The sequence below is a fragment of the Lagopus leucura genome, unplaced genomic scaffold (assembly GCF_019238085.1).
Source record: "Lagopus leucura isolate 7727_CA_CO unplaced genomic scaffold, USGS_WTPT01 Super-Scaffold_806, whole genome shotgun sequence".
In the NCBI taxonomy this organism is placed as follows: domain Eukaryota; kingdom Metazoa; phylum Chordata; class Aves; order Galliformes; family Phasianidae; genus Lagopus; species Lagopus leucura.
In genome coordinates this window covers 8,379,601-8,404,365 of record NW_024962260.1, presented here as the reverse complement: position 1 = coordinate 8,404,365, position 24,765 = coordinate 8,379,601, and the positions used below count along the sequence as shown (strand labels likewise).

Genomic DNA, 24,765 nt, shown 5'->3' with positions numbered 1-24,765 from the left:
TTCTGTTCACCTGTCTATTCTACAAGAGCTTGAAGACAGTGATAAGAGTGACTGCTGGCTTTTCAGTGTGGAACTCATGCAGGGTTGGAATTCACCTCTTTTCTCATTCAGTCTAGAATGTGCTATGAAAGTTCTTAGCCTGAATATAAAACTTTTGAGCCAGTTTGATAAAAATAACCTAACAACAAAAAATGACAACCCTTGCAGAAATAAAATCAGTTGAAACCCTGCTGTGACCAGATGGACTGAAAAATAAATCCATGACAAAAGTAGTCGGATTTTTTTTCTTTGCTGAAATGTTCACAGTGGGTATTTGTATAGTTTCATAATCTGTAGATATTTTAGGAGTGTACAACCAGATTCACATCATAGGCATATGCTGGGTCAGCATTTCAAGCATAGCCTGGAATGATCCTTATTAAATCACCTCTGGCATTTGCTGATGTGCTTTGAGAAAACTGATCGATTTCTTTTATTTAGTAAAGTTTTGGTAAATATATTGGGCAAAACTTACAGTATGAAAATTTGTAGGAACCTGCTTTGTGGAAAAGTATTTTTCTTGAGCTTGCTAATTAAAAAGTTCAGCTACATATAAATACAGAAATGTCGGGGAGAGAATTCTGCAGCCAGTATTGCATCTTCAGACTACTATAGGGTATGATAGCTTCATTATAATTGACTCCTCATGTGATGGATGATTAAAAAGAAATCAGTGCATCTGCTGCCAGATGAATAGCCTGTTTTATGTTGCAATGTGTTCTCTTAACTCTATGAACTCTCGAGTGCCTCTCCATTCATATATAAAGAAGCCATTTTGTGCTGAGAAGAGCCTTATAAAGAGGCTGTACCTGGTTTGTAAAGCTTCAGAACTAGCTTGATGTGATTTTACATAACGACAGTTCAGATTTACCTCTAAGAAAAGCTATTTCCTTTCACTGTTTGGATGTTGTTCCCTGTCTCTCCCTTTCTTTGCAAGGATTTTGACCATCACTGCCCATGGGTCAACAATTGCATAGGACGGAGGAACTATCGCTATTTTTTTCTCTTCTTGCTGTCCTTAAGTACGCACATGGTTGGAGTATTCACCTTTGGCCTGATTTTCATACTGAACCACATGGAAAAGCTGGGAGCAGCTCATACCACCATTACGTATCCTTCTTCTTGGTCTTCAGAGACACAAGGTGGCCTAGAGGAAAATATGAAGGAGTGGATATGAAGGTTTGTCTTCTTGGAACTGGTGCAGGTTTTACTCCTCTCCTGATTCCTGTTGCTCCTCCCCTGTAAATGCTTAGGACAATTCTTTCTCTTTACTCATCTGACGTGTGGTTACCCCCATGCTGTGCCTGATCTTTTGTCTATCTCAGTCATTGCTAAGGCACACAGCAGAAAGATACAGCATCTCCTGAATTTTACTTCCAATTGCGTGTGACTCTACACTGTTGAGTACTCTTTACTGTATTTAAACGTATGATACAGTAGTGTTTGCCCTGGAGGTATGTCATCTCCACGGCAGTGTAACACTCTAACCCCTGGCTCTGAGGGTTGCTACTCCCTTTGGTAGGTTAGTGCAGAGCAGTCTTTACAAGATGATTGAAGCCAGGATCAGTGAGTTCACTTTATTTTTGAACAATCTCAATGATAAGGACTGTTGCTAGGAATAGATGGACTTAAGGTGAAATTTGATTAATCTAATCGAAGATGACAAACATGCTCCCTATTTCCCAGATTTTTTCTCCTTTTGCTTTTCTTGTTCTTCATAGTTTCATTTTCCCTTCACTCACTCCAGTTTCTTTAACTCCTGGGTACAGAATGGCTGTCATGTGTGTGGCTGGGTTATTCTTTATTCCAGTCATTGGTCTCACTGGTTTCCATATTGTTTTAGTGGCACGAGGACGCACGACCAACGAGCAGGTAAGCAGCAGTTTTTTCTCTGTTTGTAGCTAAGATGTTGATTTGGAAAGAAAAGCCAGCAAGTCAGCTTGGACAAATAAAACAAAAACCAACACTCTTCTTGAGGGTTTTGTGAGGATCTCGGAAGCTTGCCTCATTTTTCATTTTCACTTTTTTTCTTGAACGCACTACAAGCTCAGATGTTCCCCTTATCCTAACCACAAAGCCTTATTTAACATTTGAAATCTACTCACGTCCTTGAAATAGGCTTTATGTGGTGTGTACTGTCAACTCCAGAAGTTCAGACTTTATGAGTCAGACTGAACAAATCATGAGACTGAACAAAAGAAAGGAAAAGATTAAATCAAGTCTTTGCCCTATCTCCTGATATTTTGAACTCCTCCAGCCAGCCCACATGCTCTTAATAAGGCCTGAGCTAGCTCTTTGTCTCTCTCTCTTTGTCTCCCTTGTTCTCGTGTATGTGCATGCACACACACACAGGCTATTGGATCTAACTTGTTTTGCTTCTCCAAACCAAGTGCTGACAGCATCTTGTGCCAAAAAAACTGTAAACTTTAGTTCCCTTGCAGTTACTCACATGTATCATGTTCAGACCCTGTCTGGGGTCTGCATATATACATGTGCACACACTGATAGCATGCAACAGGTGATAGAGATCTAGTCATGGGACCCATAGCATGCCTCTGTTTGTAAGGGGTACTCAGCTGGGGCATGCAGCGTGCCAGTAAGCTGTCTGAGGTCTTTGTACACTGGGATGAGATTGTTTGCTATCCTACAAGAGACAATAAAACCATGCATAAAATCCATGAATAGTGTGAGAAGTTAACATAGGCAAAGAATCTGAAGTCATCCTGAATTGCTGCCTAACACGGACTTTGAACAAAGCAGACTTACTGTAGCTGAAAATCCTTAAATGCCTTGCTGTGTCTATCTTAGTCTTGCTTGGAGTCAGCTGGTCTTATTTTTAAAATTGATTTTGGCCAAGTATTAAGTTTGATAGTGCTAACAATAGTAACATGAAATCCAAAGCATTTTAGTCTCTTATCCCATGTCATGTTCTATCTGAGGCTTGTTTCTCCGCAGGGGTTAAAATTGTCCACAAAAATTTGAGGGTGAGGAAGAAGGAAAAAAAAAATTAAAAATTAGAAAACAAAGAAAGAACTTATTCTGTGTTTAGTTACATTTGGACAGGTTGAGAATTTTGCATTTAATTTGATTGAAATAACTATTGGAAAAGGCACTCTAGGTTGGTTTGGTTTCTTGAGCTACCAAAGCACTGAAACACTTCATTTCTGTGCAGTCCTATGTACTGCAGAGCTGTAACCAGAGCATGGATGTTCCCAGCCTTCAGGTACCTCTCTAGGTAATTAGGACCACAGGCTAGCAGTCATAGATAAGAGATCTGCTTCTGGCTTTGCCACTGTTTTAACACATTCCCATTTCTCCTGTAGTCTCAGTATTGATTTTCTTTTCTGACATTATTAGTTATCTGCAGTCAAGGCTCCAGTTACAGTACGCTCAGCACACATCCCCTTTTCCCATGACATTTTTGTAGGCCAGCAGTGCAGACTGCTGTGTTTTACTGTGCATTCTTGCTGTCCATTCATTCCAGAGCTCATAGGTTTTGAGCATTCATAGAAAACAGATTGTGATTTCGGAGTGCCTGGTGGCTGAACACAGTTCTTGTGAATACCTCTGGAAGTATTTTATGGAACCAAAATAACCAACATCTGCTCATAGCCTGGTATTTTTAGTTTCTGGATAGAGTAAATAAATACCTCTCCTTCTGAGGCTGCTTTCTATCTGTATCTCAAACTGTGTTGGCCGTTCTGAAAGTAATGCCTCCTATTTATTTCCACGGAAACTGCAACAAATACAAAGATCACAATGACATCACTTGCTCTACCAAATTCTCAGCCACAAAAATACTCTTTCAGTACAGTCATGAAGATTAGCTGTGTGCTTAGCCTGCAGTGATCAAGAATCTATATGCTGCACTTATAAAAGTCTGCACCAGTGGAGATGACCCATTATCACCCCTGCTGAAATTCACCACCCAGCCCTCACTGAGCTCACAGCCACTGCTTGGCCTCCATCACCATTCAGCAAGCATCGATGAATGCCGATAGGTGCAGTTCTTTCCACATGGAGCACCCAGTGACACACCTGTGCTCCATACACACTCCCATGTCAGATGCCATTCTGTCAGAGTGCCGCCCTGCTGCCATCTGTCACACAGCAACAAAACATAGCAGGATGTTGGTGGGAAGCTTCAACCTCTGCTGCCATGCCACCAGCAGCCGCCTCTGATGTCATGGGCCAACATCATAAAATAGGAGTCATTACTTTCAGAGCAGCCCTTCTACTTTGGAAACCAAATTGCTATAATTACTAATGTGATTTGTGAGGTAGAGAAATTTTATTTTCATGTTGTGTCTGAGAAGCTGAACAGAGATATGAAGTGCTTTGGCAGCATCTGGCAGCTAGTTAGCTTAAGCCCAAGAATGAATGCGGATGTGCCAGATGTGCAGGTCCATGCTTTAGTCATCAGGTTACTCTTCCAACATTCAGAACTTCCAGCCTTTAAAGAGTTTTATGTAATATCAAATAGGCCAGCATAATATATTGCAAAATCATTTAATCATTGTTATTTTATGTGCAAGTAATTAAAGTATTTCTGGTACTCTTTAAACTCGGTGTTAGATCAGAACTGTGAGTTGATTAAAATGCATTACTTGCAAAAAGCAACGTAATGCTTTTATTGGCAACCACTATTAATCTCTCTGGCTTTATTGGTATTTATCCCCATATGGTTACTTTCAAGTATCTGCCTGCTAAGTACAAACCCTTTATAATGTTTCTGAAGCTTTGACTACATCCTGCCAGACTAATAAGACTTGACTTTTATTAAAGTAGCTAATTTCCAAGTAAGCACGGTAATCACTGGGGAGTTCCTGGCACCCTCCCCCATGAGACAGTGGTTCATGCTGCCAGGAGGAAGAGGATGATTTGGAAGAACCACTGATCTCATCCGGCATTAAGAACTGTCATTCCTTTTTGTTTGGAGGGGACTTAGCAGGGTAGGGAAGTGGAGGGAAGGAAAGAGACCAATACAGGATGTTTGCAGGCACAACTCATGCAAGAACAGCATGGAGAGGTGAACGTGGCAGCTTTAAAATGCACTCCTATTGAGCTCATGGTGCTCGTGGGAAAGACCCTTGACTGGTGTGTGTGGAAGCTGGTGGAGGGGTGTGTTAGAGCAGGGGGGAAATGTGCAGCATTCAAAGAACAGCGGTCTCCTGTTTAGGCAAGACAGTATTGTTAGCACAAGGCACACTTGTCCTGGCCTTTCTAAGGGTTGGGCAATGATTTACGAAACCAGAATTTGAGCACTGACCCGAATATGTTTCCAGGTGACAGGTAAATTTCGAGGGGGAGTGAATCCTTTTACCCGAGGATGCTGTGGAAATGTGGAACACGTGCTCTGCAGTCCTTTGGCTCCCAGGTAAGAAGAAGGGAGTAAGGGAGGTGGAGAAGTTGCTGGGAAAGAGGTAGCTGTGGTAGCAGCTTCGCTGTTGCATAGCTGTAACCTGCCCAAGCAATTGCTTTCTTCATATAATTCGTAATCCTCATGCCAGAAATAGGTATCTGGAATAACTGAGTCAGCTTAAATCAAGAGCTGATAGCCTTGTCTCACCAACTTGTTCATCTAGTGACTTTCAGTATTAACTTTCAATATGTTACCACACTTCCAGCATGACTTTTTGTACTGCACAGTCAATGTCCAAGTATTGGTGAGGGATCCTAGCCTACTGGATGCAAAGAAGTTCTCTAAAATCAACATTTCCTCTTGAGACTTGAATCTGATTTAGGGCATCTGGTTTTCAATCCCACTGTCACTTTAATTATCATAAAACAGATTTTCAACCGGGTCTACATTGTAGAACCAAGGATTTTGTTTATGGCTTTCTATTTTTGCAGAAATTGATTTATCCCTTCACATTCTGAAATGGGGATTTTAATGCAGTAGATCAGATGGAGTATAAATATCCTAGATTCTGAGCTGTCTAGTCTGTGTACACGCTAATAATATCACAACCAGAAGATTTATTTGGGCCTTTTTCATGATGCTGAGCAATCCCAGACCTCAGTACTGCTCTTTTTTTCTGCTATTTTTTTTCTTTTTTTAATTTGCTGTAGAACAAATAACTTCTACAAATCTGTTACTTTTATTAAAATGGAGACAGTGGAATAGCCAAAACTTAAAAATCAGGTCAAGATGTTTTAAGCTGGACTTTAGAAGCTGGGAGATACTCTGGTTAAGAGAGGTGTGTGAGCAACATCACCACTGCTATTCTCACTTTTAGCAAGCCATGTTTTGTGTTTTGCGAAGACCTGTTCAAATTGTCCTGTATACTGAAAGACACTGAGCCATTTAGTGCTAGAATGTCCTTTTTAGTGGATGAAACAGAGAAAGCTTGTGCACTGTGCTGCTTATGTGTAGTACAGCCATTGCCAAATTGCACTTACAGAGTCACAGTCTACTGGAAAGTAATTAAGTATCTAAAATCATCCATTTCCCTTTAGATTTGTTGCTTGCTACAGGCCTGTTTCTTTTACTTCCATTCATGTTAACACTCTAAACACACTACAGAAGCAAGTCACCATGTGATATGCTATAATTGACAGCACATCTTCTCCACATTAATTCCCCACTCGCTGGGTCTTATTCCCCCAGTCTCCTCCACCTTCCACTGCAGGGAAGCTGTTTCATGATAACTAGGTAAGATCTAGTAACTTGCTTCCTTTGGTGGTAGGCCTCTCCTTCTCTCTTCTCATGATTTGTGCTCTTGTGTATCAGTGCTTCCAAAATTACTTTTTTTTTTTTTTTAATACATCCTCTCCTTTTGCTCACTAAAAACCTCAATGATCTTTTTATTGCTTTTTAATTATTACTTGGGCTGACTTCCACTGAAATAAATGGAGCTTACTTATGTAGATTCTATCACATCCTTTAATCATGCCTCAAGTAGGAAGATTGTCTTGTCTCTATGTCTAATTTTTAGGCTATAGTTTATTTTAATGATAACTATTGAACAATTAACCAGGTACATAGTTGAGCCCAAGAAGAAGCTGGCTGTGAGCGTGAAGCCTCCTTTCCTCAGACCTGATTTATCTGAACGACAGATCACAGTGAAGATCAGCGACAATGGGATCCAAGCCAACCTCAACCGGAGCAAGGTGAGATGTCTTTAGGCACTTCTGAGGAGCACATCCTGGGCTTTATGGAACCAAAGCCTGGAAATAACTTTGTCGTAGAAAATCTCCTTGAGAGGACACGTCTCTCAGATGTGTCTCACCAGTGGTGATTGAGTCCTTGTCTCGTACTTCATCTTCTAAAAGTAACCCAGGTTCAGTAACAGCAGTTCTTAATCTATTATCAGACCTCCCGGCATCTTTTGAAAGAGGTCGTTCTTTGCAGTAGTTCATTATATTTTGTCCCAAGAATTTCCACCTCTCTGTGTGAATTAATTTTAACTAACTCATACTGTGAGAACCCTTGAACCACCAGATTGGCTGTTGTACTTTGAGGAAAGTTAAGAGCTTCCAGATGACGGGAAGGTTTCTGGTCCAGTGAAAGGACCACAGAAGTTGTGTTTCAGAACTTGTTGAGTTCTGAATTTGAATTCTTCACTCTTCTCTTTCCTTTTTTTCTTTCTTTCTTCTTGTGGGGCTTTTTTTGTGTTTCTGTTGTGGGCAGTAATTGATTCGTTGGTCATTTGCAGTCCAAAATCAGCCTGGAAGGTCTGGAGGAGAAAGGTATGGATGTGCAACCACCGCTCCCACCCAAAGGAGATCAAAGCAAATACTCTGAGTTAAAAGGGCAGCTGGGGACCAGTGAAGGTACAGTTGCGTGATCAGTGTTTTATTTTTAATAATATGAAAATATTTTACCCTCTTTAAAATATTATACTATTCTTTCAGAACACTGAGGGGATCTGGGTGAAGGGTTTTGTTTTTACAAGAGCTGTGAGTTAGAGGAATAAACAGCAGAAAGGGGAAAGAAAACTTGAAGTATTTCATTCTAAGTCTAAGCTGGGTATTTCAGTTTTGCAGTTTTTAAACTCTTTTAAACCCCCTCTTAAGTTTTTATCAGTTTAACAATGAAAAATGTCATTTTGAAGTAGGGAATCAAAAATATTAGCATAAAATGCTTAGTCATAAGAAACAAATATTTCATTTTTGAAAAGATTAAAGCTTTGAGACTGTTTAAGAAATCTCCCTTCTTCAGACAAAACTATTTGCTGAATTGATCCCAAATAACCAGTAATTTGAAATACAGCAAAAATGCTACTCACCAAAATATGTCACACCACTTTGTATAGCATACCTTTTCTTCTTCTCTTTAGATTATTGCTCTGGACATGGGCACTGTTATTTCCACATGGGGCCCTGATGATTTTGGTGGAATTCATCACAAAAATAGCAGAAGTTCCATTCTGTGTGGAATGGAGCTGAGTTTGCAGAGAAGCAAAGATAGCAAGAGCTTAGGAATGCTGTCCACACGTTCCAATATAATGTCTGTGTTTTATTTCTTATCCAGAAAGTGGCCTTTCACCCAAGTTGATCAGCCCTCCCACACCTGCCATGTACAAGTACCGGCCAGCTTTCAGCAACAATCCCAAAGTCCACTACCATGCTGCTGCTGAGCAGGTGAGTGAGCTGCAGTAGCCTGTCACAATCTGTTCCCAGTTAATTCTGGACAACTTAAGGCTGAGGAAAAATTCGTTGCAGGGGTCTTGTGAATGTCACAGTGTGAAAACAAACAGCAACATTTGGCATCATTGTGCAACAGTGTAGATTTTCACAGTGCTTCTTATGAAAACATGTCCACTTTTGCAGCATTGCTTTGTTGAGCTTGTTGCATCTGTCCTGCTGTTTTCAATGCAGATAAATAAATACTGGCCTGTGCTTCCTTCTCTGAGGTAAATTATCTTGTTGTCTAAATGGTGGGAGGGAGCCTCTCTACTCTGATTAATTTTAGATGCTTGATTTTGAAGACCTGTGACCTGATCTTCAGAATTGTTGAATATTTATATCTTGAGTAAAGTGAATAAGAGTGTGCTGGTCCCCAGTGTGCTGAAATGAAGCCCAAAGGATGTCTGACTCAGCACTCAGAACCAGACATCACTCAACTCAAGAGCTATTTGTGGAAAGATTGAAGCAGAGTGCTTTTCCAAGGGCATTATTACCAGATTACAATCTCATTTACCTTAACAGAGTTTCAGTTTAGAAGTTATCTCATTGTGCTCATGCATTGATGTACTAATTAGTCCATATTACTTAGCAGTTACTGTGACTGACTCCTTGATTCTGAGGGGCTGTCCACGTGCTGAGGAGTCAGATTCCTCATAATGAACCTTATGAACTTTTGTCGTAGGCTGTGAGTCTGAGAGAAGATGTCCAACTTTTTTTCTTCCTGTGCAGTCCCACGGAGAGCAGATCTGCACGTGTCTATTATAGGCTTTTGTTTCTCATATTCACCTCTGTTTTAGATCACCCTGCAGGAGGGACACAGCCAGGGGGCTCTGATAGAAGAGGATGGCAGGAGCCTTGATTACCAGTCCGAACCCAGCCTGGACATCCCAAGCTACCGCAAGAGCTCCCTTCACAAGACCTATCAGTCTTCCCCACTCCAGATAGATTCCTTTGCTATCAATTCACGATCTCTGAGCCTGAAATCTGCTGGCAGGAGAGGGACAGACAAAGTGCCCCTTCATCCAATGAAGTCTGAAGGGGCGGCTTCCACTCCTTACAAAAGCATCTTTTCTCCCAATTCCCTGTCGAACAGAAATGGGAGTCTTTCATATGACAGTTTGCTAAACCCCATGTCACCCTCGGGGAGGAAGTGCGTTGCCCATTCTGCAGTCAGCTCTGTCGGGTACCACTCACCATATTTATCAGCCAAAATGTGCCATCTACGGGGGAGCGAGCTGCAACGCCAACCACCTCAGAGCTTCAGCCCAGTGCTGGGGGGCCCAGCTCCACATCAGCGAGACCCCTCTCCAGTCCGCTATGACAACCTCTCCAAAACCATTATGGCATCCATTCAGGAAAGGAAAGAGATGGAAGAGAGAGAGAAGCTCCTCCACTCGCACCCTGATTCCGTGTTTGCAGACTCAGGTGTCTATGACACCCCTAGCTCTTACAGCCTTCAGCAAGTCAGCACGCTCTCTGAAGACCCACGCAGCATGGCGATGAGATATGGATCTAGAGACAATCTGATGGCTGCTGCCAGTTTTAGCACAAGGAACCCTATACTGCAGTCCTCAGTGTCTTCGCTCTCAAGTGCAATGACAAGAGCTCCAAGGACTTCCACAACCTCTCTGCAAGCTGATTTAGCCAATAACAATGTCCAGACGCACCAAGCACTACAAGGCAGGGTGAGCAATGGCTCCTACAAATCACCAGGCCACCAGGTCCCATCGTCCCCCACAGGAATGCCTAGGTCACCCTCTTATGGAGGCCCAAAGTCTGTCTCCTTTGTAAACACTGTGGAAATTACAGAGGTGCAATCAGTGGGAGCACAAAGGTATGTACTGCTTATGGTGCTGCTTAGAAATGAGAGGCTGTTTGTGAGATGCCTCCCTGGAGGCACGGCCCTGGTTACGTGTTCATTGTAGGCCAACAAAGGTGGCATATTTTTAGGTGCTCTTCTGTTCTGTGACAGCGCAGAGCAGAAATGACAAAATATTTGCATGTTTGCTATAACGTGAACTGCAGGTGGTCAATGAAGCTGTGAAATTCATTGTGATTTAATATCTAAGGCGGACTTGATAATTATTTGCAAGACGCAGGCCAAATTATCCTTCCTGTTACACATGAAAGGGTGAAGCTGTTGTAGTGCATGGCCTAAAGAGAGGCTGGACCCCACCTTTGTCTGGGCACAGAGGCACTAACAGGATCACGGCACGTACAGATCCTGGAAGCTGTGCTTGGCATAGAGAGCTGTGTGTTCAGCTGTGCTGCATGTCCTGTAGTACAGAAGCAGTGATGAAAGCAGAGGCCATCTCATCGTGTTCTTCCTTATCGTTAGAAGTGGCATCTTAGCAATATCTTCAGCTGCAGCTTCTGCATGCACTTACCTTTCTCTTCCTTCTGGAGACTTGACTTTGCAATGGAAAGTCTGAAAAGAGCCACATGACCCTGCTGAGGCTGCAGTGTGGGGCCTGGAAGGCTAATTGGAAATATTTAGGCTTTCTTTGCACCTGGCAGTTACTGCACTATGCTGTCTTCTAGTTAATGTCCCAGGTTTCTCATTGTTGGGACTTCCAGAACATACATGAAGTCTTTTATCCCATCACTTGGTGAGTCCTGGCGATGAGACATGCTATGTTTTGATGCAGACCTTTAAAAGGTCTTCTGAGAAAAGCCTGTTGTTGCTTCACCCTGGCAGTAGGTCATAAGAAAGGAAATCATTTCCAAGAGTTGATCAGGACTATGGTTTTTAATTACGGGCATCATAATGTGCTTCCTGACTTGATTCAGTTTGTGTCTTCTATGATTAAGAAGTTCTATGCTCCAGTTTTTGTATGTCTTTCAGAGATGAGCAAGATAATTTTGTTTAACTTTGAATATTTATCTAGAAAGTGTTTTTTCAGAGCATTGTGTTTCTAATTGTAAGTAAGCATGGTTTGGGTTAAAGTCAGCAGTGGAAAGATTTAAACTTTCCTGCAGATACTTTGCAATTAGTTCAGTTCAACAAAGCATCTAAGTGAGTGATTAAATGAGCATTTTAACAAATATTACTGCAGTCTGATCCACTCATCTAATGGCCAAGTGAATTCTCTCATTTCAGTGGCTTCTCATCTTGTGCATTGGCTTCAACCAACTTTCATGTTCAAATATTTTGCATCAGTGGGACTCAGTCTAACAGCAGTTGTTGTTCATCCTGAATAAAGCCATTCCGTTATCACACTTTGCTCACTAACATTATGTCCTGGTATTTCTTTTGGTGCAGGGATGATATACAGATGAAGACACCGCACAGTAAAATAAATGGACAGCCAAAAGGAATATCTAGGCTAGGCTCAACGTCAAGTTCCCAAGGAACACCTGTCAGCCCTGCTAGACACTCAAATGTTAAGAAGGTGTCTGGAGTTGGTGGAACAACCTATGAAATTTCAGTGTAAAATAAAATTAAATGAAAACAAAGAGCCATCCACTCAGCCAGCCATGAAGCTAGGAGCACTGTGAAGACTCAATTAACAACAAAGAAGGAGCAGCAGCAGCTGGCCACTCTCCTTTTATTGTTTTGGATTCATTCTGTTTTCATCTCTATCTTTTGGCCAAATAAACAGCTGCAGCCTTATTCTTGACGGAGTAAAATTGTACAGTCCATCAGATTCGTCTTAATCAACAGACAGGAGCTGGCTGCCACCTACCACCCCAACCACAGAGCGGATTTTTTTATGCAAGAGAGTGCTAAAGCCATTGTGCGTCTGTCTGTCCAACATTGCATACCAGTAGTGCAGTGAAAAAATGGTCAGTCCAGGATCGTTTTGCTTTCCTGTGCCCCTTCCCAGTTCTTCTGGCCAGCCGTGGGTCCAGCAGGAGTCAGAGGTCCAGCTGCTGCTTTTCTGCTGGCGAGGAAAGGGTGCTCCCTGTGCCAGGCAGTCTGCAGGTGTGAGAGCTGCCCTGCATCTCCCAGGCATTGCAGGTCAGGTTCTGCTAGGCAGGAGCGTGGCAGGGCACCCTGCACTACAAACGCTGTGTCATCTTCCAAAGGCTCCCTGCTCCTCAGTCCCAGCTGGGTGCAGGAGAAAAGGCAACAGCAGCTTCTCCAGTCTGCTGTTCGCCTTCCTACGTATGAAAAAAACGTGTGTGCACCCATGTGTCTGTCTGATGGGAAAGGACTGCACCACCAGTGAGGATCTTCCACTCTCACCTCTCATCCCTGTTTTTTAAAGGCTTCTCTGACTCAGAAATAAAATCCATGTGGACACGAAAGGAAGTGTTCAGATGGGAACAAGTTCTTAACAGTCATCAGCTGCTTTCCCTGCACCCTCCCTCTTGCCTGTTGGATCCAGGCAGTAAGGTGCTTACTGCCCTGCCTGGTGCCCTGTGCAGTCCTGCAGCAGGGTTAGCATGAGCTGTTGAATTTACAGTGTGTGTAACTGAGCCAAGCGTAAGTCTATAGGATATAAATTTGGTGTCTGCCTGATGACTAGCACATTCCCTCTGGTCTTCAGTACTGTAAGACAAAGGATTTTTCTGTTTGGTTTTTGAATTTTCTTTCCCTTGGGGAACAACTTTTTAAAATAATATCAATCAAAATATTTAACATTCTGAGGTTTCCTTTCCCTGTCTCCAGAAAACTACATTTGCTTTGTTGCATTCAAAGACAACTTTGCTGTTTAAAAACAAACAGAAAACCCAAGAAAGGGTTACGCCATTTTTTGTCTCAGAAATCAGAACTCTGGTAACTCTAATTTTGGGACAAATATTTATTTCCTTTTTTTTTTCTTTCCGTTCCTGATCTCCTTCTCATTTGTACGGAGGTCCAGACCAATGCTAAGCAGCCAGAGTGTGCGTTCTGTTAAAAATATCCTGAGTGACTGTTGCCAAAGTCAGTAAAAATCATTATTTATCACTGAGCCAGTCAGCATATGAAACCTCGACTTTTCACCTCATTCTCCTGGTAAATAGTTTTGACTAGAGAGCTAAATTCCTTGTTTTTCAAGATATTGGTTTCAAGGGGGTTAAATCATTTCCAATCCTTGACTATAATGGAGAACTCTCCAGCTAATTGGTAGCAATTCAGGATGTGTCGATAACATTTTACTTGTGTTCATCTATGTCGAGATTAATTATTCCAGAAGGCAAATATTGACCTCAGTTTTGCCTGGTTAAAATTGATCTTTTGATGTGATAAATGTTGACATCTACTGCAATACAGAGTTACTACATGTTCCTTTTGTATCGCATGATTTTGGAGAGGAAAACATAATTATGTGTAAAGCTCTATATTGTCTGAAGGGAGAAATTGAGAAAGCAGAGCAGCTGAAATAGGCCAAAGTTATGAGGTACTCATATGAGATACTCATGTAGGTAAAACCAAAGGCAAACCAGAGTTGTTCCCAGTAGCCAGTGGCCAGTCTACATTTAGAAGGAGGAGTCAAGACGATAGGGAAAGAGAAAGGGAGTAGTCTTCCAAGGCAGAATACTGGAGACTACAGACTGAAGACAGCCAGACCTTATTCGGACACATGATGAGAGAAGGTTCTGTTCGAGGTGGAGCTGCAGGACCGAGGGGCTATGCTCTGCCATCTTTAACTGTTACTGACCTGCAATTCTACCCTGATGTTAGCTCCTCTGGAAGGTGCAGGACTTCCTCAAGGGCTGGAATTCACTCTGGTGCACAGAATAACATGAGACTTACCTGTTTGTTAAATGTCATGTCTGCCACATGTAAGGGATGGTGACACAGAATTTGGGCTCACCATCTAGATGAGGGCACATATTATCATGTATCTATGAATATGTGCATGAAATACATGCAAGCTAAGCTGAGAATCTGCACCAGTGTTGTATTTGAGATTTGCATCCCAGTGATGCTCCACTCTGATCATTTCTCCTGCATTTGTAAAAGAAAACGCTACTGAGGATCTTGAAGGGCCAAAGAGCCTCTGAAATTAACTGCAGGTCAAGAGAGAAGAATCTCTCAGTAGGACTGAACAGTAGGACTGAAGTGATGTACGTATAAAGCACTAATATCCAGGGTTCTTTCTGAAGGAAAGGGCAAGAGAGGAAAGGATGGCTGCACTGTGTCATTACAGGCTCAGATGTAAGGATTATGTATTTTGTGAGTAGTTTTAGCCACAATTAAGACACATTGGATATGGTAACAGGTTTACAATGGTACCAAAGTCTTTTTTTCTTCTTCTGGTTCTTTTTTTTTTTTTTTCCTTTTGAGGTTTGCATATAATTCAGTGCTTATAGCATCATTCAGATCTTCTGGCAGAATAAGCTGAGCAGAACTGTTAACAGGAGATTGCATGCAGCAAGTCCAGCCTCCTCCCCAGCCAAGGCACTGAACCTACAGCCGTTCTCATAAATGTAAGCACCAGTGTCCATAGCTCCATTGCAGGGGACCTACTTACTGCATCTGATTTAGGAGCAGAATCTCTTCCCTTGTTAAAATATTGTTCTTCAAACAGTTCACAGGTTAGCAGCCAAATTCTTCTATCGCTCAAATCCTCAGTTTTTACAGACTCTACAGCCAAACTTTCAGGTGGTGTAAACTGATGTGGCTCCACTGAAGCTAAGTAAGTGATGCTCATTTTCAGTAGGTGGGATCAGCTACGAAAATCCAGCACAAGTTAATACATATTATAAAGTAGCTTCTTGATTTTGTCATGTTTATTTCATGTTCAGAAGTCTTAAAGCTTTTCAATGTGTTTTTATTTTTAGCTGTGGATTGTATTACTTTAAAAAAAAAAAAAAACCAACAAAAAAACAGCAATAGATTTTGTTTAGCTTATGCATCAATGTTCATTGCATATTGCATTTCATTAGCTGTTCATACACTCCCATTTAGCCTCCAGGTTTCCATTGTAGTGCAATCTGCGTTGAAAAGTTGGATCTCTGTATTGTTAATTGTATAATATATTGAGCATTATGAAATTAAATGTACCTTACTATGTGGGTGGGAGAGAGAGGAAATATTTTTACTTGAAGCCTTAATATTTTCTTTTTTTACTGCTTTGTTTGTTGACCTCATAGGAAAGTCTAAATAGCAAAGACTTTGGGCCAAATACTGCACTGATATGCAACCAGCATTTGGCCCCCACGTCAAAACTGGACGCAGACAAAACCTGAAGGTAACAGGGGAGAAAGCCTCAGGGCAGCATCTTTTCCTGGAGGCCATTAGAACAGCCTGAGCGCTGTGTCTGTAAGTAAGCACATTAAAGAAGTCCTCAAGTCTTGAATTTTAAAGAAAGGTGATAGCAGGACCTGCCCAAATATCTTACGTTTGCATTTTCTTTTTTAAATGAAAACAGATGTAATTGCAGTTTGGTCAAAGCTCTAAGGGTTGCACTAAGGGCTGTGTTAGTAGCCATGTGCAGCAAATGAACTGTGCTGAGTTGCCATTCTGAAATTGCTAACGAGGCATAAGGACATATCAGCTTGGCCTGAGATGATCACCCTGTGGGTGTTACCGTGGTGCTCCTCGGGGAATGCCTACTCTACAAGCCTAATGTGGAAATGTGGTTTTCTTTGGACTATATCTATGTCCAGACTAGATATATATATATATAGTCTTATATATATATATACACAATTTTTATTTTTATGTGGGGAAAATGAGGTTAAGATTGCTGTCCCTGACAGTCTGGAAAGCTAATGCTGAACCGTTTCTATGGTCTGTATTTCACCTGTTCTGCCACCTTGAATTGTTGGAATGTATCCGTGCAGGCTTTGTGGAGCTCTGTCTGTAACCTTTTTTGTGGCTCTCGTAATACATATATATATTTTTAAACCTTTGAGTCACTTCAGTACTTTAAAGTGTCCAGCGTCCCTGGTGCGTTATGCCTGACACGGCCTCGTGTGCTGAGTCGGTTCGTGGGGTGCTGCCCCTGTTCATTTCTGCTTCTGCAAAACATGGACTGAAACAGCTGAACTGGGCAGGCCAGTTCCAGTGCAGAACCCATGGGTGTCAAAATATTAAACCAAGTGATTGCAGGTGCTCATCTTCAAGGTGCTTTGAGTAGAAAATAAGAACCTTCTAAAAAGTGCCTCCTGGTTGTGACCAATGGATCGTGCTTGTGGGGCCGCAGCGGGTGGTGCAGGGCAACACGAAGTGAAGCTTCTCCCAGTGTCTGTTGTCGAAGTTGTGGGACTAAATAGGAATCCTGCGGTCCAGCACAATTGGGAATTGTTGCTACAGAGTAGTGTGGAAAAAAGTGTCCTATCCAGGATATCTGGATGTATACATCCCAAAGATGTGTGACTTCTCATCTATCTGTCGTCATCTGTTTCTGTTCTTTGGAAACACGTCCATTTGATGTGTAAGATTGGCTTATAATTCACACAACTGCCAAACTCCTAACCGCAGCTGCTTCAGGATTTCTGATGCTGTAATTTGCATATGTAGACTAATTATATTGAGCAAGAACCCATTCGAACTTGTTCATTATAAATACCAATCGTATCTGCGTGCTGTAGAGGCAGAGGTTACCTTACTGCATGTCCAAAAACTTAATCAGCAGGCTCCATTAATGTTAACTAAGTCAAACAGATTTATGTAAGGTCATGAACTGTTTTAGTACATTTTATTTAAAGACATGTTGGCTTACAGAGGTCTTGGCTTTCCTCTCTCTAAGTAATGGATAAATTATCCACGTTTATATTCAATCCTCCATCACTGTTTTTTTTTTTTTCATTCTGCAGGATGAGTTTCAGTTCACATTTTGGAACATAATAAGGAGAGACAAAGGGAACTATTTATACAGGTGAATCTATCTTCTAAGAGAGAAGCAGTTATATAATAAATGGATTAGAGTTACTGTCAAAATAGGTTTTGTTCATCTTGTCACAATAACTTGAATTTTAAACTAAGGCTTATTTCATAGCTGATATCTGTATAACCCTGAAACATTTGAAAGATTCCTTGGTTAGACATTTCAAATTATATGAAGAAATATGATCTACTTCTGCAAATTAAAGAGTCTCGGAGAAGTGATGGTACATTTTACAGTGCCTTATATATATGTGTATATATATATATGTATATATATATAATGCCTATGTGTATATAATGTATACATAACTGTACATATATATTCCAGTAAAACTAGTTCTAGGTGTCCCTATCTGGTGTATTTTAAATGGAACTGATCTGTGTTGATAGACAAAGAAATGGTTGTATCAGCAGCAAAATACAAAACCAAAAATACTTATTAAAACATTAGCAAATAAAACAGACTGAAAACAGTGTTTCTGCCAGTGGTTATGTTCCATGCTGTGGAAGACTGGTAGGTATGCCCACTAATTTAAGGCATATTTGGAGAAGAGAAAGCACCGATGGAAGCTTGGAGAAGGCGGAGAACATCGGAGAGCTTTCCTTTCCCCCCGGCACTGTGCCCCTGTTTGAATATCTGCACTCACTGTGTTACGAATTTGCCCTCTGTGTGATGAATTCTGCTTTTTCTCCTGAAGCCACATACGAGTTTGGCTGTGGGACCTGAAGGCCCTGCTGCTGTATTCACTGCCCCTGTATTCACTGCGTGCCACGTGGCTGCATCAGCAGCAGATGGTGACGCTGGGCGTTCCTGGAGCTGGGCCTGTCTGTGGGAAGTTGTGAGAGCACCCCAGCAAAAGAGAGCTGAAGTGGGGGGTGGGCTGTCTTCCACGGGGCAGCTAAGAGCTCCGATGAACTGTCAGAAATTGCCTGAAACGAGTGGCCTTGGGAAACCCAGCTCTGACTGCAAGACTCCTTCAGCCTCGCTGGCATTGATCCACCGGTTCTTTCAAATGGGCAAAATGGTTCCTTCCTGCCAAGTGTTTTTTTCTCCCAACAGGAATGCGGTCTTCCTGATACAGGCTAGATACAGAATGGGAAGTTTTGCAAGGCTTCAGACAGTGGATCTTACCTAGGGGGAGAGAGAAGTGTCTTCTGAGGCAGAGATGCATCTCATGATTGTAAGGATTCTTTATCTTGCTTTTTTTCATACAAATTATTTAATGCTGTGCTGCCATGCTGTTTGCCCTTTAGACATGCTTTTTTTTCTACTGTGGAATTTCATATAATAGTGTGACCGTTTATTTGCAGGGAATATAAAGGACTGACATGTCCTACCCTCACAGAATATTTGATCATAAAATGCTGGCCTGAGGAGGATGGCATCTGAGCAGTGTGGGCAGTGCTGAGCTTTACCAGTATTTCCTAAACACAATTCAATTTTTTGGCCAACTCTATTTTTAAAGCAGCCTCTCTCCCTGCTAACAGAACCTTGATGTCTTCATGTATGTGCTTTTGAGTGGCAGCCAGCAAGGAGGGATGTGGGTGTACTAGTGGAGCACCAAAGCAGTGCTTTCCTGCTTTCTGGCTTGTCCTTTCCCATCACGTGCAGGTAAGTGTCTCCTAGGCAATGGTTTCTTCCTGCATCCCCTGCATGAATGGATCTGAGCTGGAAGGATCCTGTGATGCCATTTCACTGTACTGTGTAAAACCAAGGAATTAAGTACTTCTAAGTAGGTGTTGGTTATGACTAGCTTTCCAGATGCACTGTGACAGCATGCAGACGGGCTGCTGTGCTGTTGGCCACAATCTTTTAGGATTGTGACTTTGTGCTGCTGTCTTGCTGGTGCTTTCTCAGCACTGAGCTGCGATCTGCAGGATGAGCCACAGCAGTTAGATGTTCATTTGGAAGCACAGTCTGCACTTCAGGTGCAGGAATGGGCACCGGGCAGTTTGGCACCATTTCCTGGCTCCACTGCAAATTGCTGCTGACCTTGCACATCTTTCTGTGCCTCTTTGCTCCGTGTTGGATGGGGATGTGACTCCCCAGCCTCACAAATGTGTTGTGTTTGTGAGAGGCACAAATCCCATTGTTCTGAAGTCTGTGCGGCTGGAGCCAAGTAGTTGCATCCCACAAGTACCTGGGAGAAATAGGGCAGATGGGGGCCAGATTTAACCTCAAAGTATCATTTCAGGAACGTTCTTGGGAAGAAGATTTTGGGTGTTTGTGTGATTGGTGTTGCTGACAGTCTTCTTACTCTTCAGTGCTGACTTTGAAGGGTAGTTTTAGTAAAAATATGGTAGAAATGTCTGCCTTGATCATTCCCTTGACTTCTTGCATATTTCCCTATAATCCAAACCTCTTCATAACCCTGACACAGCACTGTCCTCATTCTAAGGGGTCATGTACTTGATTGCCTCAAGCAACTCAGCTTTTTCCTGCCTGCTTATTGAAGCAGGTGTACATGATACAATACAATAATAATTAAAGTTACTGAGCAGAAATACAGTAAAATAGCTGTAAGGCCATTGCAGTGTTCTTTGATAGTGCAGAACACAGAGTGAGAGCTGGAAAAAGAGGTAATGGAAAAGAGACAAGATAGCTTCAGCTGACATGAAAGAGAACAGATAGTGTCAGTAGAGAGCAAAGGGCAGCTGGTTTTATTGCTGGCAAGAAAAGTTTCCTCCAGTCTCTATCAGCGTGAAGGATTGGCCGGGTCAGGCAGCACGCTGTTAAGTACATAGAAGTTCTTTTCTTCTTCTCCAGATGGATTCCCATCATTATATTTTGGAATGTCAGAAGGTTATAATGTAGGCAGGGCCTTGACCAGGGCAGGGCTGTGAGGCAGAGCAGTAACATAAATCTTCAGAGCCCTTTAAAGGATTAGACTGGGGGCAGAAAACAAGCCAGCAGGAGGAAGTTCAAATGAAGATCTGTCCTCGCAGGATAGCCATTAGTTTTTGGCAAAAAAAATTCAAATTTGGCAAATCTGCATTTGTCTCTGAGAGGGACTTTATATAAAACACGTTTTGATTTTAAACAGCAACCAGTCCTACAATGCCACGTGTCTGTCACCTGTACCATAAAAATCCCAGAGCAGTGCACTGACAAGGAATTCCCCAAGTGAAGTCATTCCAGCAAAGACAGTCAGAAACACCCTTAGTTTGAAACCAGATGGCTACTTCTGCTGACACTGGCTGTATTTGGCAAATACTGGATAGAATTTCCAAGTCACTGCACACACACACATGGACATATTTACATTTTTATGCGTGTGTGTGGATATACATAATAAAAAGCACAGCCTTTTAATTGTGTGTGCTGTGATTCATCAGCAGCAATAGCTTTTGGCAGGGACATAATTTCAAATCTCCTGCTGAGGGTGTCTGCCAGAACATTGTTGGACAGAGATAGGATGAAGAAAGTTATTTATAAATGGGGATAATTAGGTCTTGTGCTTATTAGTGCTGGGAAGGAGGCAGAAAAGCGACGTGTAGTACTACTTGTAATACAGGAAGATGCTCCCCATGATTTTCTCCTTGATTCAGTGAGAACCAAGCACCTCAGCTGAAATAGCATCAATATGTGCTGCTCCCAGGTGGCAGATCTGGGGCGGGAGTGGGGCTGTCGTGCTGTAGGACAGACAGATCTCAACTACGCTTAGTCAAGTTTGAAATAGCGCCACAGGATTCAGCTTCACTGCTGCAGGTGCTGAGCTCTTGTAACCGATGTGACTCATTACTGACTTTTGTGTTTTGCATTCAGGTAAAAATAAACCCTGAACAAATATGAACTGCACTAACTCCTCTTATTTGGAACTGCTGGCTCTCGGCCACACTGTCAGGAGATGGCCCTGGCTCCATCCGATGTCGTGCTCGTCTCAGTGAGCAGAGGAAGGGCTGTGTCTGTGTCACAGCAGCCACACGGATGTACGTTACGCCCATTTGCCTTGAGACATACTGTCATTAAGACAAATGCAACATTCCTCTGGTATTCTCCCTGGAGGTATAAGCCTAATGAACGCATAATAAGGTCACGGTTTCTCCTGCAAGTGCAGTTTTTTTAAGCATTGGCACAATGCCGAGAATACGAATTTTACTGTAATTCTGCTCAGCAACTTTAATTATTATTATTATTGTATTGTATCCTGTACACCTGCTTCAGTAAGTAGGCAGGAAAAAGCTGAGTTGCTTGGGGCAATCAGGTACACGATCCCTTATCAGGGTGATCAGCGTGCTTAATGGCAGATGGCTCTGAGCAAATGCTTTGCTTTGCCTGGGCCTCCCTGCCTGACACGGGGCTGCTGCTGGGGGGAATGGCTCCCGGCTGCAGCTGCTACTGCTGCCATGTCACCAGCAGAGAAAGGCATGGATGTGGGTTCTCCAGACCTGTGGTTAGATAGAACCACTTCATCTAAAAGTTATTTCATCTACTTTTTTCCCTACACAGCCTCAGTGGGGCCTGTATGTGAACACGCTGCATGTAAAAGCTTGCTTCCAAAAGAAGAACAGCAGGGTATAGACAGCCTGTGTCGAGCTCATCCCTAGGGTGATAGTTCTGAAGGAACACAGGGATGCTGGGAACCAGCTCTGGACAGAGGTAGGAAAGAACAAGGGGATACTGGAGTTTTGCCTCTGTAGTTTTTGTTAAATATGAATGGATTGTTAAAAGTAGAAATCCCCTGAATTGTGTAGTGCTGTGCATCTCAGCACCTAAAATGGTTTGCAAGCAGAGTGCTGCCATTATTGCTGACACTGACAGTTTGTTAGCAAAATCAAGGCTTACTGATAGCTAAGACAAAAGGGTTGGGAGGGAGCTGTTCTTGAGGCAATAGTATCAAATCTCTGTTTGTTTCCTGGATAGTGATTGCAGTAAAACACTCTGCTTATGTTTCCATTCCTTAGACCATCTGTTTCCAATGAGACCCTTCTGGCATGATGCATCATTATTTATTAGAGCATTACAGTAGATAACACGGCGTTAGTATTTTTGTAATAAACCCTCCATTTTATGAGCATGACTTCAGGGGCAGAACTGGATGCCTTTCCTTAATGAAAGAGGTAGAGATTGTATTAGTGTAATTCGTTTACCAGTTCAGAAATGTTCTTTTTAGTCTTTCACAAATAACATTTTTGGTGCAGCTTTTGATTTGTAACTCTGCATGCTCATGTTTGGTAAATGCAAACATTCTAGTTTTAAATGGCCCTACTGCTTACTGAGGGAGAAAGGAGAGACACAGCCTTGGTCAGCTGCTCACGGCTCTATTTGAGATACTTCTCTTTACCAGTGATACCCAGCACTGCTAAAAAATTTCCTTTCCATGTGCTTCAGCCCGGGAGATGGTGACTGTGAGCTCCAGGTTAAGAAGTGGGTTAGTCTTCCATGATTGACTTTCTCTGCCCTAGATAAGGTGAAGCCTCATTTTAAGTATGTTTATGGAGAGGGTGTCTGTGGAGGAGGGCAAGTCTTTCATCCTCAGTGAGCTCCTCTCTCGTTTTTGTGGCCAAAAGAAAGCTGAAGGATCCTTGAGTGCGTGACTCACAATACCGAGATTAAAGTCAAGATCTGAATCAGATCTGGCACGGATTTGTGTAGACTTCCTTTCATGCCAGAATCTCCCTAGATTTTATGTTGTATTTAACCAACACAGATCTTGTGTGGTTGTGTTAAAGTCTTCAGTGGAGCAGTCAGATACGATCAGAAAGCCAATAGCACACAGCTTCCAGATCTTTTTCTTCTTTTTTAACTTGTCAAGTCATACAAACCAATGATGCTTAAAAGCAGTATTTCTTGCTCTCTAAAACATGTATTAAATGAGCTCAAGTAGACATCATTTTATAACCCAATAGTTTAAACTAGCATATCATTTAAATTTTGCTGGGCCTGAAGCAAGCCAGGATGACATCAGTATTTCCTTCACGAAGGCCAGCAGTGAGCCCACAGTGTGTCTGAATGCATTTGGATCCAATGACCTCATGTTTCCTTTTCTCTCTCTCCTCTTCTGCTAATAAATTTACAGCTGCATTTTGTATCATGTGAGATGATATATTGTGAGCAAACATATCGGGGTCATGGAAAAGCTTTTCAAAAGCACGTTTTCTTCATGTCAGATGTCCTTTTACTACTCTAATGGTTTTGTTATAAAAAAAAAATGCCTGAAAGTGCCTAAGTTCTTCTTGCCAGCTGTAAGCTAGAGACCTACACAGCTAATGGTAAACATCCAAACACTGCCTCATCTCTGCAGTGATCTGGGTCCCGTGCAGGAAACAGGAGTTCTTCGTACTCCTTCTACAGTGAGGCTCACACCGAGCTGCCGTTGCTCCTGCTGTCGCCATCAGGTTTTGCTGCCTGCCAGGAGAAACAACATTGTTTGTCAGACAGCATCCATGCCGTCTGTTCTGACGGCTCTGTGACTTCTGGAGGTTCTGTGGTAGCAGCACAGCCCTGGCCCTCAGCACCTGAGCAGCTCTGCATCTCACACAGGTGGGATGGCCACTGCAGCTGTCAGTAGCGCCAGCGTGCTGCTGTTGGACTAACAGGATAATTCCATTAGTGCGTACCATCAGTAGTTGTTATCCTCTTAGGGGGATTTTCTGCTCGCAGATGAAACGCAACACAATGAAATGGGATTAGAATTGTAGTCATACAAGTATTAAAACAAACACAAACGAGAGCATGGAGTGAAACAGCTCCTAATGCAGTGCAGGGCGGTATGTCTGAGCTATGGGTACTGCTGCAACAAGGTGTTTTTTTCAGCCTGGTTGACTTCAGGCTTTACAGAATGGTAGACTTAAATTAAAAACAATATTTTTTGATTTATTGAGCAAAGTAATACTCTCAAAGATGATCTCAAAAGACTTTCGCATATAAATTAAGTATGATAGTCCCTAAAGCAACCAAAACTGAACTGCAGTGTGAGCATCTGCAGAGATTTCTGATGGTGTTATCACAGAAGAGTGACATCCAAGATGCAGCACTGAGGCAAGCAATCATATTATCCATTTTCTTTTCTAGCACAGTGAGATTGACCAGGTGCTCAGCAATGTGGTGGGTTTTTTTTGCTGAGAAAACAGTTCTGATTGCTGCTTATGGTCATGGAGTGGTCTGTGAGTTCCCTTGCTGGTGGCTGAGCACAGCCCTGCAGTGAGCCGGTGACAGAATTCCCTCTGTGGGAATGGGGATTTGGACCTCATCTGGGACATTTTGTGCAATCAGTGCTCCTGTAACAACACCAAGATTGAACCAAGATTTGATTTGAGATTTCAGTTCACACAGGTGGGAGATTTTTATTTTTATTTTTATTTTTATTTTTATTTTTATTTTTATTTTT

The 24,765-nt window shown here is 42.2% G+C and overlaps 1 protein-coding gene across 4 annotated transcripts in view; it reads left to right on the top strand.

The window, feature by feature from the left end:
• ZDHHC8 (zinc finger DHHC-type palmitoyltransferase 8) overlaps positions 1-17,908 on the top strand; it is an 88,259-nt gene extending 70,351 nt beyond the window's left edge. Inside the window, exons 4-12 of one of the 4 annotated variants that reach the window (XM_042865606.1) lie at positions 977-1,149; positions 1,809-1,911; positions 5,325-5,416; positions 6,650-6,694; positions 7,020-7,152; positions 7,698-7,815; positions 8,516-8,625; positions 9,468-10,504; positions 11,933-17,908. In XM_042865606.1, the coding sequence (XP_042721540.1) occupies positions 977-1,149; positions 1,809-1,911; positions 5,325-5,416; positions 6,650-6,694; positions 7,020-7,152; positions 7,698-7,815; positions 8,516-8,625; positions 9,468-10,504; positions 11,933-12,104 (1,983 nt within the window). In that variant the 3' untranslated portion in view covers positions 12,105-17,908. Of the gene's footprint in view, positions 1-976; positions 1,150-1,786; positions 1,912-5,301; positions 5,417-6,649; positions 6,695-7,019; positions 7,153-7,697; positions 7,816-8,515; positions 8,626-9,467; positions 10,505-11,932 lie in introns of all 4 variants that reach the window. The other 3 variants (XM_042865605.1, XM_042865608.1, XM_042865607.1) reach the window with 3 other exon arrangements.
• Positions 17,909-24,765: the final 6,857 nt, after the last annotated feature.